The sequence below is a fragment of the Mugil cephalus genome, chromosome 12, assembly GCF_022458985.1.
Source record: "Mugil cephalus isolate CIBA_MC_2020 chromosome 12, CIBA_Mcephalus_1.1, whole genome shotgun sequence".
NCBI lineage: Eukaryota > Metazoa > Chordata > Actinopteri > Mugiliformes > Mugilidae > Mugil > Mugil cephalus.
In genome coordinates, this window is record NC_061781.1 from 3,099,258 (window position 1) to 3,116,428 (window position 17,171).

Consider the following 17,171-nt stretch of genomic DNA (forward strand, 5'->3'; position numbering starts at 1 on the left):
AGGGCTGCACAGATTTGGCTTCATCTATCATCCTTCCATCCATAGATCCACATGTCTGTAGCTGGTAAATAGTGTTATCAAGCAGAAGGAGTTCTTCCTTACAGCAGCTGACAATTACTCTATTTAGTTTAATGTAAAGATCATCACATTTGTGTAAACACAGCAAAATTGATAGGTGAAAACAATGTCTCAGCAGTTGTTTTACAGTGTTAATGTGAAAACATTATTGTGAAATGAAAAATAACCTAATTACAATTAAAGTCATGTTTTAACTATTTTGCCAGTAAGATTTTTATTTCATGTTTGTATTACCTACAGTAAAAGTTATATATGAAGAGGTTGATAGAGTATATGTTGATCATTTAGGAGGCGCAGACCTATGCGGACTGACAAAGGCCCCTAGGGAGCCGCCACAGACCCGTCGCCATATAGCACCGGGAGACAAAGCCCAGCCATGAGGACAACAGAGAATCTAAGTAGCTATCCCAACCAGCCGCCTTGGGGCCACAGACCACTGGCCCAAGAGCCCCTACCAGCGGAGGACTAGGTCCCTCGAGCCTGTGACCCTGGATGTGGTGTGGTACATTAGGAAAGGGGGAAAGCAGGAGGGTCGGGTGGGTCAGAGGACTGCAGCACACTACTGTCCTGTACCCCACACTCACCCTGCCCGATCCTGGATAGTCGCCTAAGTTATGGTGCGTTAAAAACTTGGGTTGGGTGTATGTGGTGTACCTTGCTGTGGCTGTGATATTAAAACATTTTAAATAATTCTACTGTATTATTGTAGATGCCTTTGGACAATGAGTGTGAAGCATAGACTGTATAAAGATGGATGGCTGAACTGCTGTTAAAAAGTGATGGTGTCCATCTGCACTATAGGTCATAAACTCCACTTCTTCCTTGTTAGTGTATGGGACTTGGGCCAAACACACAAAAGTATATATCAAAGATAACAAAATAACAGATAAACAAGATAAGAAAAGAGAAAATGAAAGAACCCCTGACACCCCTGCTCTAGAGGATAAGTGGTCACATGATCACATGATGAAATTAAAACCAAAATATAAAGAATGAGAAGAGCAATTAAGAAAGAGAAGGTAGAACACATCAGCACAGTCCTCAGATGCCGATGATATCATACACTTTCAGTAGTGACTATATTTAAATCTGTCTCTTACCAACTGTTCAAGACATCAAACATGTCTAAATCACATGACATTCTTTCAGTATTACTTGGGGTAAAACTGAAAGAACACAAAAACAGATAAGAACAGATAAGAAAGGGGAAAATTAACGATAAGATAAGGTAGTTAAGTGGCATAAATAAAAAGATTTACAGCAGCAGGTAGGGCGGGACAGTACAACACATCGTCTATAAAATAAAATAAAACAAAATAAAATAAAATAAAATAAAATAAAATAAAATAAAATAAAATAAAATAAAATAGCACAGAAACACAAATAATGGGTTGTTCAAACAAAAAGAGCAAGTAATCAGAAACTTGTTGACCCAGCCCCGGTGGCTGATATATAGCTACTACTGTTGTCACCTATTGAAACACATAGATTCTTAATTCTTAATTGATACCAGTCTCCTGGTTTTTTAGACATTCCAATATTCCTCTCTCAGTCTCGTGGTAGAGCACGTCAACATCCAGGACAAGGTTCTCAAAGGTTCCAGACCAGTTCTTCTCAGGAGTTGACTAGTTCACTTTGCGTGTGTGGTGCATCAGAACCAGAATGACTGGTTTATCACCTGCTGATACTAGAAGAAAGGAAATGAAAAGGAGGTGCGGTAAGACCTGATTCCTGTACAGCAACCTTCAGGATGAAGAAACCCCTAAATGTGGTCATACTCTGAAAACTATAAACAAAGCAGTGATGTACTTTCATGTGTCTATGCTGAGATTTATAAATGACAGCTTACACTATGTGACCAAGCTTTGTGTTACCTGATGTACCACTCACAGCTGCATCCACATCTGAACTAACACGACTGCTGATTGGACAGAAAAGAATGATGACGTCACATATCTGCTGGTCTGTTCTTTCCAGCAGTAACTCCTCACAGTTCACTCGTCTCAGCAGAACTTGATCAGCCCCAAACGTTTCCCCTGTAGTGACTGTGTGGACCTTAACTGTGCATGAAACGTGAAACACGTTGGCAGATAGACCATTGGGATCTTTTGGTGACCATAAATAGTCTATACTGGTTGATTGGCTGGTGGTTAACAAACCAAAATCATGGATGCATAGGAAAATCCTATCTTTTTCTACATTGATTCATCCCACGGTCTAAAGACTCAAACTGATATTGTCCACTGGACCAAGCCTTTATGAAACCTGTCTTGCACAACATACTAAGCCTTATTAGACTCTGCAAACTTGAATCACAGTGGTAAACACAATAAATAATAATAACTGATGCTACATTGATCCCCGAGGGGAAATTATGATCCTGTTGTTTGACCCCTCTATTGCAGCCTTTGACCCCCAGGCTGTACCTCTAACCATTACTCCTTCTTACACTTGATATCTTTAGAATCTGAAATGACTTGAAAGCCTCCAGAGGCCTTCATGTTGTTTTTTATATGCAAAAACGTGGAAATAAAACTGAAGGGTGCAAACACATTTAAACAGCACTCACACGGATCAGGCATAACATTATGACCACCTTCCTAATATTGTGTAAGTCTTACTTGTGCCTCCAAAACAGTTGTGATTCCTCAGAGAGCGGACATGGGCCTTCTGAGGGTGTCCTTTGGTTACTGGCAACAGAATGTTGTTAGTGGAGCGAGGGGCTTCTGTGGAGTGTTTTTGTGTGTGTGTCTGTGTCAGGCTGCATCCTGCTAGGGATGGCTGCTGCCATCAAGGAGTGTCATTGCTATGGGGTGGGGGTGTCTGGTCTGGTCCATGTTCAAGTAACAACCACATGAATGAATACCAGGTCTAAAAGTTTCAAAGTAGAACACTGAACTGTCACAAGATGGTCTATGATATTTACTGCTCCTGTAAGTGGTCATAATGTTGTGACTGATCAGTGTATATGGATAGATTAGAGGATGAAGTTTGTGGTGGTATTAAACTGTAATGAATTAAATACAAAATAAATAAATAAATAAATAAATAATCTGTTATATAACCTAGTCCACTGACAAAAATGGGGAGGTCTGTTATGTTACAATACTTTTTTCCCTGCTAGTGCAGCCGTTGAAATGGCTGTATTTAAAAACAGCAACTGACTTAAGTTAAAAGGCACACCTTTTAATTTGTGTTTGAAAGGTGTTTTCTTTATTGTACCCAGAGTTGAACCAGTGTAGCTGTACAGTTTCAAAGATTTGGTTTTACAACATCCTAACTGTAGTTGTAAAAGATTATAGCATTCGTGATAAAGATGTGTAAGAGGCATGTGTAGTCAGTCTAACAAATAGAGATGCTAAGATGTAATTCTCTCCAACTAACTTTAAATGTCCTCCAGTAATGAGCCCTTTGTGACATTTGAGATAAGACAAGATAAGATACGATGACCTGCAGTGTAATTGTCATCCAACTTTCTATTCTGCTACTTTAATGTAAATACATGCTCAAATAAATTACAAGAGATTCCATACACAACATGTTCTAAAATACAAAACTCATGAGCGTAAGGTAAGCAATGTAAGCTGCATTTTTGCTTCCGTTTCAAAGCTGCACTCCAGCAGCGACTGCTTCTGCTGCAGAGGAGAAAGTGAAGTGATGGTAAGTGCCTCTCTTATACAGTGACCTCCCACTTTCACTTGCAGTAATTTTCTGGATTGTAGGGTTTTTATCTAAGTCAGACAGTTGAGATAAATGCAAATGTAAAGTAAATATCAGTCAGGAATCAAGAACTCACTATTTTTGTGTGTCTGTGATATTTCCTCTAAACATCAATCCGATTCCACAGTATTCCTTCATAAACTGCACGTGATTAATCATGTGATTTATAAAAAACCCTCTCATAACTAACCCAGGCTTCTTGTAAATCATGTGGTTTATGACCACACGCAGGCTCTCTATATAAGAACCACCCTCTCCTTTACTGCAGCTTCACTTGAGCTGCATCACCAGGTAGGATTTGTTATCGTCAGTGTTTCTTATCAAAAGTTGCAACAACTAAAGTACAAGTGTGTTTCGTGTGCTGAAGTTCAAATGTCATATGTACATATTTTTTTTTTTTTTTTTTTAAATATGTGTAGATTTTAATCAGTGCTTTATTTTAGTAAATGATTGCACTGCTTTGTTTAAACATTGATTCACTTTTCCATTATTTTCTGATGCCGTGTTTGAGTCTGAGTTTACTTTCAGTTGCTGTCATTGGTGATTATATATTTGTTTTTTTTCTTTTTGAAGTTGCATCTTTATCACACCATGGGGGGAGAACAATCAAGTGAGTTAAAAAAAAAAAAACACCTGCATGACAGTTCATTTTTAACCTACAGCATTCAGTATCAAATGAGGCAGCAGGAGCAATGTTTTTTTTTTCTTTTCTTTTTTTAGCCTCAGAAGTATACTAGAGAAAATATTGCATTAGTGGCTACCAAGGTGCATGGAGGAGGAAAAAGAATTTATAGAAAGATCCAGACTCCAACAGCACTTGTACAATATGCAACAACAATTATTATTTACTTTAATACAGTTGTCGCATATACTGGTAATGCAGCTGGAGTCTTGTCTACTTATTTTAACACTTATTTTTAACACGACTGTTTATAACATATCATTGAATTCTTCTTTAGACCAATGCAAGCCTTGTACATCTTTTGCTTGCATATCATTATGAATATTACCACTTTATTTTATTTTCATCCCTTACACCTGTTTTCTTTTCTCTTTTATTTACTAGTGGTGTATTTTTTATGTCCAATTGAGCTACTATGACCAACCAATCTCCCTTGTAATCTATAAAGTCTAAGTCAAAGTCTAAAACTCTTGTACATGATGGTGAATGTGATGTGACTCCATAAAAACATAGTTCTGTCATATTTATATACTGTTTTTTTCTGTTCTTCTTTGTAGAACCAGAACCTGTCACCAGTAAGTTAGAACAGGAAATCTGTTAATTACGTATTAAAAGCCTATTAATCCTGTATCAAATCAATATATAGACACACAAATTTTAGTACATGAATACTGAAACATGTAGATATCAAATCATCAGCTGTTTTCCCTTTTAAAATCCTGACTCAGATGAATAAATGTCACTTAAAATGAAGAATAAACAAATAATTGAATGAAATCTAAACTTTCATGTTAAACAGTTTTCTGTTTTTCAGGAACGGTGTACGTAGAAAAACCTGCTCCACCTCCACCACCTAGTAAGTTACAACATAAACATAGTTACTTATTCATAGGTTCACACATTATTCAACACTTTTCATCAATTCATTCTATAAAAAATTCTACTCCTTTGAATACATTTGTTCTTCTCAGTGTATGACGAACCATGGAGAGTACTGCCTTGGGGGTGAGTCAATACATCAGATGTATTCTAATTCATGAGTCACACAGCAATCACCAACAAGGACAGATAACTGTAGTGTATGGTGGTCTTCCTGTCCCCCTTCCTTTTTCTGGGTCTGTGGAATGTATTCATTATTTAAAGGTTAAAAGGTTAATTATTCTGTAAAATACTGGCCGTAAGGGGTTAGGGTCTTGTTGTTCATTAATGTGGAGTTTTTGGAGAAAGGATGCCATATGTAAGGAGAGTGTTGGAACTGAACAGCAGGGAATTCTACAATTGGTACCTGAAGGTTCCTTAGATATAGATTTTTGACATTGTTCTTTCATGCAATAAACCTTTTTTAAATGCAAGAGAAGACTTGTCAGCGGTGATCACTTCTTTTCTTCAGCGCATCAATACACAACATAACTCTTTTTGATCTCTGGACTGGACCTTCAGAGTATTACCGTGTATATGCAGCCATGAGATTAACATAGAGGAACAAATCAGCTTCTGGCTTCTGCGATCTCAGCTGTCATTGGGCGAGAGGTCTGGTACACCCTGGATAAGGTCTCCAGTCTATCACAGGGCTAACACAAAGAGACACGGCCAATTTGAAATCACCAATGAACCTAATGAGCATGTCTTTGGAGGGTGAGAGGAAACCCGGAGAGAAACCCTGCAAACACAGGGAGAACATGCAAACTCAGAAAGACCCCAGTTGGTCAATGGATTTGACTATAGTCTTGCTGTGCAAATTTTAGTTGCAGGCACAGCCAATGGAGATGTCACTTCATTGCTGGTAATTCTTTCATTTCAGTTTGGTATCTCCACACTGTAGGCCTTACCTGTGTCTATTGGATGGATTGCCACAAAATGTGGTTCAAATGTTTATGTATACCACAGGATGAATTGTTATAACCCTGGGAATTGTCTAACTTTTAGTGCAGTACCATCATTGGGTCAGTGTCTCAATTTCCAGCACATTTCTTTGACCAAGTACTTGTATGTATGGCATTCCAGCCTCAGCTAGATTTTGTGTCACATTATGTGTGGTAACATGAGGAAAAGAAGCTCTCACATAGCTCTGATTTACACTCACGACTGTTCTTAGTCTTACATCTATTTCCACAGAAACAACATCAGTGGTCTCAACTATGTGAAGGATTATCAACCTCAAAATGATGAAGTTAAATTCATCAGAGTCTTGCTCTATGGGCCAGTCGGTGCTGGAAAGTCCAGCTTCATCAGTTCTGTCAGCACTGTCCTACGAAGGAGAATAGCCACTCCAGCAAAGGCCAGCTCAACCACCTCTGACCAAAGTTACACCAAAAAAGTAGGTAAACCCTCCTTTATTCATTCTGCCTTGATGGGTTTTGCATCATTTCAGGGCATTTCAGGTGTTGTTCAGTTAGAGGACAAGATACTGCTGGTCTAAAAGGTTGGTTCATTAGTAACATCCATGAAAGCATCAGTTACAACACACTCACATGTGTTTCTATGTACTTTCATACATCATATATGACAGAACAGTTCAAGACTGATTGCAGTGAGTTCTGATTCTTTCTTGATTATTTGGTTCCAGATCTATAACTTCAGCATCAGTATTGTGTGTTTTTCACCCAAATCCAGATCATATCTAGAGTTTACTTATCAGAAGGAGATATGAGGGGAAGTATCAACAAAAAGGATTTGGGACAAAATACAAATAATTTCAGCAAGAGTAAATAGCACTTATCTACATAGTTCACATCGAGTGAATACGTTTGAAAGCTTTACACCATGTTGAACCTTATAACAAGCCTTTGGTTTGCCTCAGTTGATGCAGCCCATCTCACATAACCAACATTATCACATTCTTTTAAATATTTGCTGTAGTACAGTCTTAAAACAAAATCCTAAATGATACTTTTTGTCCATGTATCTTTTAGTATAAAACTCATAAAATCCCGAAAGAAGGTAGAGGAAACTTTTACCCATTTGTCTTCAATGACATCATGGGTCTGGAGGACGGTTCTGGAAGAGGAGTCAGTGTGGAGGACATCAAACTGATCATGAAGGGACATGTGAAGGATGGATATAAGGTACTTTTCTTTTTAAATTTGCTTTAAAAACAAATAAACAACAATAAAAAAAAAAAACACTTGGAACAGTGTTCTGCTACTTTGTGTGGTGCCCAGACCTCAGCCATAAGGGGATGCAAACCTGTGACCTTACAGTCCCAGAGCTCTTTCACTACTCAATATTCCACAGCTCCCCTAGTTGTAACACTATTCATGTTTGTTCACATTTTTCAGTTGAACAAATCCATTAGTCCATAACAGGGCAAATCTATTTGTTAATGTGTATAAGTGATTATTTATTTGGATATTGACAATATTTTTCAGTTCAATCCTGTATCTCCATTGTCCCCTGGAGATCCTCACTACAACCCTTCGCCATCTATGGAGGACAGAATCCATGTCCTGGTCTGTGTGCAGTCTGCTAACGCACAAGAAATTCAGGGTTCAGTCTTACAGAAGCTGAAGGACATCAGAGAGGCAGCCAGCGACTTAGGTAAGAGCAGAAGGGTGGGATCTTTGATGATACAACTGAATTAAATCCTTTATTTTATTTTACAGCTAAACATAAATGATGTATTTCTTGTATTTCTTGGGTCTAATCTTTCTGATCACACATACTGTAAAACCACACTGAAAAGCACATTATGATGCAGTCAGTACTTCTGCCTCATAGAGGAGAGCACTAGTGAGACATGGGTTCATACTTATACTGCTGTTACTCTTCTTCTACACTGTGTCAAGCATGCAGGCTTATTTGTTTTGTTAGTTTGTTTTGTTTTTCTCTGACTGAATCGTAAAAATGGCAGATTGTATATCTAAGCTTAAAAAAATTCTCAGAACTGGACTTTCCTCCTATAGGCATCTGATTGCACTGCATAGCATATATGCATACATATATACAATATATATATAACACCACCAAACTGACAGTGAAATGTCTCTGAAACTGTGAAATGGATAAACCACACTATTTCTTTGTTTTCACAGATATTCCCCAAATTGCCGTCATCACCAAAATTGATGAGGCCACCGAGGAAACTGAAAGGGATCTGAGGAACGTGTACAAGAGCAAGCATGTGAAGAAAAAGGTGAGTTTCAGCTGGACATGTTTAAAATATAAACTGTGGTCCGCGAACTGATGTCAAGATTGAACTGAAATATTTTTTTAAACATAGATGACAGACCTGAGCGCATTCCTGGGAATCCCAATGAACTGCATCTTCCCTGTGAAGAACTACAGTGAAGAAACTGACCTGAAAGATGACCTGGACACTCTGATCCTGAGTGCACTGAAGCTGATACTTGACTTGGGAGATGACTTCACTTGTGATATGTAATCCTACAGAAACTAAAACTAAAAAACTAAAACCCACAAATAAATATATTTAGTTAATTGAATTGAATATCAAGTGCACAATGTAAGGATTGTTTTTAAGATTCGTTTTGGTCAATCAGCATCAGATGAGGCAGCAGGAACAATGAGTGATATTATTTCATTAACAAGAGAACTGCATCCTGTCTTAGTGATCCTTGGTTTGGGATAGTTTGTGAATAGTGCTTACATATTAACATCGTCATCAGACTGAGCGTCTTCTCTACTTTATCATCAATATTCTCAAATAAAAATTAAAAAAGCACAAGAAATATGTACCCACACGACACAGCACACCCTCGCACACATTACACAACCTACTATGGTTTGCACCTGTTCTGTAACAGTTGTTTTGTCCTGTAAGTGTTTGTGCTCAGTACTATTAAAAAACAATGAATTAATAAAGTTATTTTGCTGTCAATGCTGTTTACAACAGATGGGATAGAGGACCCTAAACAACTTTGCTTCTCTGACAGTGTTCAAGTCAATAGGGCATTTAGACAATGTGTGTGACTATGCCACTGTTACTTACTACTTACACTACCAGTCAAAATTTTGGACAAACTTTCCCAGTGAATTGAATGAGAAGGTGGGGCCTTAGTATTATCAGTTCCCAATGGAAAAACTAGAACGGGTCTAGCTTCCCAGCTATGCAAACTAACCAGTCAGTAGAAATGTATTTTAATTATATCAGGTGAATGTGTTCCACCAAATGTAGAAAAAGAGTTATTGCAGTGTGTGTGCAGACACTGTTACTGGTGGATCACTTCTTTCAGGCAGCATATTCAGCACAGTTCATGGTTGTATTTGAACCAAACAGCAATGATGGGGGACTAACGTTTAGTCAACCATATAGTCTGTCATGGAGATATCTGATTGTTAACTGCTCTCCATTAATACTGTGAACTTCACCTGGTCTGCAGGGATGTGCAGTCAGTGAAGGCAGTGTCTGTCAGTGTGCAAATAAAAAATAAACAAACAATGATGATCATATCAAATGAATTAATAAATAATAATTGAATATTTGTCTATTGGTCTGTTCTATAAATATGAATTCTGCATGATTCGACCATTTCTTATGGTCAAATTGCTGAATTTGCATATTTCATGTTCAAAGCCAAATCTGTCCTTGAGTGGCCAAATGTTTTTAAAGCAATCTGGCTTTAAATGGAAGTAAACTGACAGTGAGATAAAAAATAGAAAATAAACCAACTGCAACAGCGCACTTTTAGAAATAAGAATAACAAGTTTTATTTTCATTGTCTGGTAAAGACCAACTAAATACAGTTTGACAGCGCTTTAGTTTCGGAAGCAATAAAAATAGAAAGGATAACGGCATAAAGATAAAAAGCTATAGCAGTTATATACAATAAAATACAATAATAAGATACAATAAAAGCATCCAGTAGGAAGGACTGGCGGCACTTTAAAACTGTGAACATTAAACAATAGTGCAAATGTGTCTATGAAGTGTAGGTGGACTTGACTGTCATCTTCCAGTTAGCCTATTGGTGCTTTCCACCTCAGAGTACATGAAGAGCCGCAGCAGAGCAAGTATGAACCCATGACTCACCTGTGGTTTCTGTGGAAGAAGCACTGGCTGCTGAACACAGCAACAGAATATAACCGTGGAAAAGTGAATTCTTTCAGCAAGACTGGACTCTGAACATGTAGGAAAGCAGCGTAATCATTTGCTAAAATACAACACTGATTAAAGCCTACATGATTTAAAAAGATATTGCAATAATTGTGTGTTTTATTAAATTCAAAACCTATGGGTACCATGTAGAAGTGTCTTAATGTTATGTAATGTGATAATGTGTCTGAATCAGCAGATAGATAGATAGATAGATAGATAGATAGATAGATAGATAGATAGATAGATAGATAGATAGATAGATAGATAGATAGATAGATAGATAGATAGATAGATAGATAGATAGATAGATAGATAGATAGATAGATCACAGAACTGCACTGAATCTACCTGTCACCTTTTTACTGTGTACCCTGCTCACCTTGCACATATGACACATTTCTATGGTTGCTGCCATTATTAGTACTATATACTGTTCTTATTATTATATACTGTTATTATACTGGTATTATTATACATTATTATTATATATTATATGATTATATTATATGCTATATATACCATACTACTATAATATGCTATTTAGTTACAATAACATTACCATCATATCATCAGTCTTACTGAGATCATCAACCACTGCACCATATCTACCTATGTATCTTGTGTTTTTTGCAATATATAATATGTACACGTGTATAAATATATGTATATATATATACACAATATACACAAGATATGATATATATATGATATATAGTATAGGTATAATATATGCATATAAGTACATTAGTTTTATCTAATGGTCTAAATAAATGTTTACATTTGTTTACCACTTAAGGACAAGGGACCATAACTAGATTGACCTTGAGTTTGTAGATTAAAACGAAAACTTTTGAAACAAATCACAAAGTAACACACTACAATAACACTCTAGGGTTGAAATTTGGTAAGTCCAAGTATTTCGCTGAGTGCCCTATAAAGGGTTAATCATTGCAACTTTTTATAACTTGATAAGAAACACTGACGATAACAAATTCTACCTTGACTGCCATGACTCAGTTCAAGTGAAGCTGCAGTAAAAGAGAGAGTGGTTCTGATGTGGAGGGCTTATATGTTGTCATACACCACATGATTTACAAGAAGCCTGGGTTAGTTATGAGAGGGTTTTTTATAAATCACATGATTAATCACGTGCAGTTTATGATGGAATGACTTAAATAAAAACCCTACAATCCAGAAAATTACTGCAAGTGAAAGTGGGAGGTCGCTGTATAAGAGAGGCACTTACCAGCTGAGCAGCTTCACTTTGTCCTCTGCAGCAGAAGCAGCCGTGGCTCTAAAGCAAAGGTAGGAACCCAGAAACTCAGAACACTAGTGTTGTTGGAGTGCAGCTTTGAAATGAAAATAGTATAAGTTTTGTATGTGTGTGCATGCAATCTCTTCTGCTTTATGTGAAGACTGTTGGATGTAGGCACATATTGTTTGCTTTTCTCATTTCACAGACAAACACTAAAACACATTGGCAACAGGTCGCAGATAAGGAAGCTGCTGTTTAGCTGACGATTACTCGATTACTAATTAGGATATATTTGGCACAAATAAGTCTTAAGAATCTTTTCTCTGCTGTGTCTTTTTTTTTCTTCTTGGTCCTCAGATTAAATCATGGAACAAACATTTCCAGGTAAGACGCCCAATCAGATCACGTTGAAATAATCATTTTTATTTCATGTAATCAACGTGTTCTTATACTTGAGTTACAATAGTGTCACTGGACTGCATTTCATGTTTAAACATCCAGCCTTCAATATTTCACACATTATATTCATATATAGTTGATATACTCAAGTGTCAGTTTCCGCAGGTGGCCACATTTCATCTGGACAATCAACCCAGCAGGTTAGTTAACCTACTCCACCACACCTGTTAAGACTCATTTAAGGTGCCGCTTGACTAGACCCCGTGACTTAAACATGTAGCCTATACAGGTGTGAATTATTTATGCTTGTGTGCTCGTCAGTCTGGCTTACTCTCTAACAACACCACCCAAACACTAGTCAGCGCTGTGCCAGTTGGCTTCTTTCTTTGGGTTATTTCTGGGGAGGTGCATGTCACCTAATACTTAAGGGTCTGAGCTGTCACCATAACTACAGCATCTGCACTCATGGAACCAAGGTTACAACAATATGTGTCTTTAAGATAAGATCATGATATAAAAATCACTCGATTGCTTCCACCAGGCTCAATGAGTGAGATAGAGAGTGAATGAAGAGAGGAGAGGTTGTAACTAAGAAATGAGTCCTAGAAACATTATTTTATTGTTGTTAACTTACAAATGAGTATACCCACACACATTTAGCACAGGACCAAAGTTTAAGCTCTGTTCCTTCAACATCACTAATGGACTGTTCCTCTGAATCTCAGTTATTCATGTCTATATATATATTGCATCCATCTATGTTTAGGGCTGTTCTACTGTCATTCACTGATAATCAACAATGATAAATTCCTCCTTAAAACACTCAACACCCTCATGAATATGTATGGTCTTAACTTTCAGCAGCTGAATCAACAGAACGTTCCATCTGAACTTGTGGCTGGTATGTACCAAGTCATTAATGTTACTTCTATTTTAAGGTTTTAAATTCAGATTTTAAGTTTCCACTGTTGTGAAACACACCTGAAGAGTCTAAAGAGACTTTTGGACCATGAAGTATTATGATTGTTGTGCAAATTGTCTTTAATAAATCTTAATCTTGACAGCCAAAGATTTTTACTACATTTCTCTGATGATTGTTGAACTTTGTCTCAGTCAAAGATCATGAAACATACAACAGCCTTTAAAAACTGTTACGCTCTCTCTCTCTCTCTGTCTAAAACAAAAACAAAGTGGATTTGTTTGATTGTTCTTAAAGATGTTTCACCACAATATGTCATGACCTGAATGACTGAGAATATTTATAGATGTGTTCTTTCTCTGTAGCTGCCAACACTTTGAAGAAGTACTATGATCAGCGCCACACAGACCCTAATATCCAGAGCTTCTTTGAGGATTTGTTTGCAAGAGCTCTGGGCCTTAACGCAGATACAGGTGTGTTCAAGAGTGAAGGAACTCTCACGTGACTCTGAATATCATCAGCTCTGTGATCAAGCAATTTACCTTGGACCATAGCGTGCCTTTATGTACCAGTGTAAATTAAAATCAGTGCAGTGCATACTGTATACATAGGGTTAGTCAAGTCAGTACATGCTGAATACTGACTGAAGTTTCTTTTGCTGCTTTAGCTTCATCGTCAAGAAGTCAGAAGAAGTTCAGCCGTGGAGGTGAGAGAGCGTCTCAGCTGAGATGAAAATGAAGATCACAATGATTCCATCTTCATGCTTTGTCTTTTATTTTGTTGGATGGATGCACAGTTAAGGTCCACACAGTCACTACAGGGGAAACGTTTGGGGCTGATCAAGTTCTGCTGAGACGAGTGAACTGTGAGGAGTTACTGCTGGAGAGAACAGACCGGCAGAGATGTGACGTCATCATTCTTTTCTGTCCAATCATCAGTCGTGTTGGTTCAGATGTGGATGCAGCCATGAGTGGGATGTCAGGTAACACAAAGCTTGGTCACATAGTTCTATCTGTGTTTGTGATGTTCTGGCCATTTTCCTTTCATTAGAAGGAGGCAATGTGAGAATTCACTCCCATTTTTCTGAGAAAATCCAAGCGCCTACTCTTCTCTCTCTCATCACAGCGGCCACAGTTTTCAATGTCCATGCGCAGAACAAACATTACAGAAACATTAATTGAACAATATGTTAATTTTCCGAGTACAACCAGTTGTTGCCGAGATATAAGCAGTTGTTCAGGTACAATATCAGGTACAATATTTTTACCTATCCTTCACTCGGTGGGTGGTGGCAGCAGTTGTTGGCCCTGGTAGCTGTGGCAACAGAAGTTTGACGAGCAGCCACATGAGGGGCCTCACACAGTCTGCTAAAAAGGTTTTGATCCCATCAGACCTTAACAGGAGTTAAGGTCTGATGGGTCTCTAGTTTCCCTGTAAACAACCTCCTTTTCCTTTTCTTTCTTCTTGTATCAGCAGGTGGTAAACCAGTCATTCTGGTTCTGATGCACCACACACGCAAAGTGAACTACTCAACACCTGAGAAGAACTGGTCTGAAACCTTTGAGAACGTTGTCCTGGATGTTGACGTTCTCTACCACGAGACTGTGAGAGGATTATTGGAATGTCCAAAAAACCAGGAGACTGTCAATCAAATACAAAGACAGTTACTGAAATACAGTGGTACTGTCTATAGGTCTGAGAAGTCCAGTATCCAGTCCACGAAATCCTCTTCGTGTTGCATTACTTAATAACACACTTGTGATTGTGACAGTAGCAGCATTGCTGTTCGAGTATTTGTTCAGCTGAGCAGCAACAATAACAAAATATACAGTCTAAATGATAAATGATCATTATGTTCTTTATTAGTGTTTCGTTTCATCTTTGTAATTTGTTTACATTTTCTGACAAATGTAAACATTAAAAAAAATTATTTTTTCCCATAAATGCAGCTGTATTCCTTATAAGGGAGGGAGAAAGACACCACAGTGTTAGTGTAGTTGTCAGTGACATGTTGTCCTGTGTCCCATCGAGCACTGCTGCCCAAATCAAGCTGACGGCAAAATCGCCACCAACTCTTCTCATATATTTTTATATAAAGGCAGTGTTGTTTTCGTCTTGTTTTTTTCAATCTGCAGACACTGCAGTGTAATTTTAATGCGATTCTGGGATAAATTATGAGTCCTGCCCTCTCACATGAATTGGCAGACAACTTATCTCAGGAACACATGTTCACATGTTCAGTCTTAGTCTTAGTGCTGCTTTTGAACATCTGTCTCTATTTCACTTTAATTTGAAGTTTCAGAAAATAAATGTTGTTTTTCCAATAGCCAAACACAAGGGTCTTGTATTTTTTGCTTAAGCTATGCTGCCTCTTTTATTTCTCTGTAATGACAAAGGTCTAAATGATGAAGGACATCACAGCAAGCTGATATCCAACCCTGGACAAGAACATGGACAAGTGCACAAGAGCTAAGAGTGCTGTGTCAATGCAGCCTGTAACATGGATTCAAACTTCTGCTACATATAGTGTATAAACTAAATCAAACTAGTTTAAAGTGAGAAAAGTCCTGATTACTACTACTACACAATGATGCATTCAATTGCTGCCAAAACTTAGTTGCAGCTTGACTTTTCGTCAGCTATAACTATGAAAGATAAAAAGGATTAAAATGTGACAACACTAATTAGCATTTTTGTCTGATAAAGACTAAATCAATAATTGGCTTAACTGGCTGCATGCAATGACTACTGGTTACGTGTCATATCTCAAAGCATTCCTTACTTATAGGTTATTACACAATTCATATTCATTCAACACAAATGAGCAATGGGTGTACCCAGTGGTTTGCAAAAAAAGCAAATGGACAGACAGACAGATAGACAGATAGATAGATAGATAGATAGATAGATAGATAGATAGATAGATAGATAGATAGATAGATAGATAGATAGTTTGGACACACTACGAAAATAATAAAATAAAACTAAACTAAACCAAACATTATATTGCAATGACTTTACTGTCAAGACTGTACTTGTGGTTCCTAGAGTTTGGGAGGTAGAGCCTTCAGTTATCAGGTTCCTCTCCTGTGTATCCAGCTCCCAGTTTGGGTTCAGGAGGCAGAGTCCCTCTCTACTTTTAAGGTCAGGCTTAAGACTTTCCTTTTTGACAAAGCTTATAGTTAGTGATGGAGTTAACCATCCCTTAGTATCCCTTATTAATATAATATAATATAATATAATATAATATAATATAATATAATATAATATAATATAGTGAACTCTGTAAATCATGGCAGGCATCACCACAGCTGTTTAATTTAAGTTTAATTTGTCAGAAGCTTATCACTAAGTAGAGGGCGCTAAACAGTACTTGGCCATTAACACTACCACCACTACTACCACTCAGTGCGTTTACATGCACGTGAAAAAAAAAAAAAAAAAAAAAAAATTATTGTCTTAATCGGACTATAACAGGAGAACTTAAGTGCATGTAAACACGTTAGCCCAACACAGCCCAGATCTTACCAGCACCAGAAATAGCGCGAACATTACGTACAAGATTAAAAAATGTACAATTATCCGTCTGGTTGTTGTTTGAGATGCCGGTCCGCCGCATGAACGACTCTAGTTTATTATAACATTAGTAGTATTAACCCGCTGAAAAGACACGTATCGCCACCTAGCGTGGAAGACGAGAACAGTTATTCGATTTTCTTGCGCTGCATGTAAACTGGGACAAGGACTGTAGTCAGAAAGTCGAACTTTGAGCATAACTCGATTAAGCTCTGCATGTAAACGCACTGAAGTCAAGTCATGTGTGAAACGACGGTTCCGTGGGAGAGAATACATCTCGATTCTTTGGTGACTGACAATGGACCTCAATTTATCTCAGGTGAATTTAAGTCATTCCTTAGGCTGAATGCAGTCAAATATGTCAAAACTCCAGCTCATCACAGCTTCAAATGGGTTGGCTGAAAGACTGGTTCGAGACTTTTTGAAGTTTTGAACCACTTTTTGTAGTTTGCTAAGCAGTTGGTGGCATGTCACTGCAGCAGCGCAT

General features: G+C 37.6%; 2 protein-coding genes across 6 annotated transcripts; both read left to right on the forward strand.

Annotated features, from left to right (window-relative positions):
• Nucleotides 1-4,082: 4,082 nt before the first annotated feature.
• On the forward strand, nt 4,083-9,876 carry LOC125017742 (interferon-induced protein 44-like). The gene is made up of 10 exons (XM_047601211.1): nt 4,083-4,089; nt 4,372-4,408; nt 5,038-5,055; nt 5,295-5,336; nt 5,452-5,485; nt 6,596-6,797; nt 7,393-7,545; nt 7,849-8,017; nt 8,512-8,612; nt 8,700-9,876. The coding sequence occupies exons 2-10, from the start codon at nt 4,390-4,392 to the stop codon at nt 8,859-8,861; spliced, it is 900 nt and encodes a 299-aa protein (XP_047457167.1). The 5' UTR covers nt 4,083-4,089; nt 4,372-4,389; the 3' UTR covers nt 8,862-9,876.
• A 1,729-nt stretch (nt 9,877-11,605) lies between these two features.
• On the forward strand, nt 11,606-15,434 carry LOC125017696. 5 transcript variants are annotated; one of them, XM_047601129.1, is made up of 8 exons: nt 11,606-11,840; nt 12,148-12,174; nt 12,346-12,389; nt 13,051-13,090; nt 13,474-13,581; nt 13,776-13,814; nt 13,905-14,090; nt 14,585-15,434. In XM_047601129.1, the coding sequence occupies exons 2-8, from the start codon at nt 12,156-12,158 to the stop codon at nt 14,854-14,856; spliced, it is 708 nt and encodes a 235-aa protein (XP_047457085.1). In that variant the 5' UTR covers nt 11,606-11,840; nt 12,148-12,155; the 3' UTR covers nt 14,857-15,434. The 5 variants fall into 5 exon arrangements, with proteins under 5 accessions (XP_047457085.1, XP_047457086.1, XP_047457084.1 ...); XM_047601130.1 differs by having other exon boundaries at nt 11,686-11,840; nt 12,355-12,389; nt 13,054-13,090; nt 14,576-15,434; XM_047601128.1 differs by having other exon boundaries at nt 11,692-11,840; nt 12,355-12,389; nt 14,576-15,434.
• Nucleotides 15,435-17,171: the final 1,737 nt, after the last annotated feature.

Coding starts and splice junctions, on each gene's coding strand:
- LOC125017742 (XM_047601211.1), top strand. Junction 5,337..5,451: donor TGCTCCACCTCCACCACCTA/GTAAGTTACAAC, acceptor TGTTCTTCTCAG/TGTATGACGAACCATGGAGA. Junction 8,613..8,699: donor GCAAGCATGTGAAGAAAAAG/GTGAGTTTCAGC, acceptor TTTTAAACATAG/ATGACAGACCTGAGCGCATT.
- LOC125017696 (XM_047601126.1), top strand. Junction 12,390..13,050: donor CTGGACAATCAACCCAGCAG/GTTAGTTAACCT, acceptor CTTAACTTTCAG/CAGCTGAATCAACAGAACGT. Junction 13,091..13,473: donor TCCATCTGAACTTGTGGCTG/GTATGTACCAAG, acceptor CTTTCTCTGTAG/CTGCCAACACTTTGAAGAAG.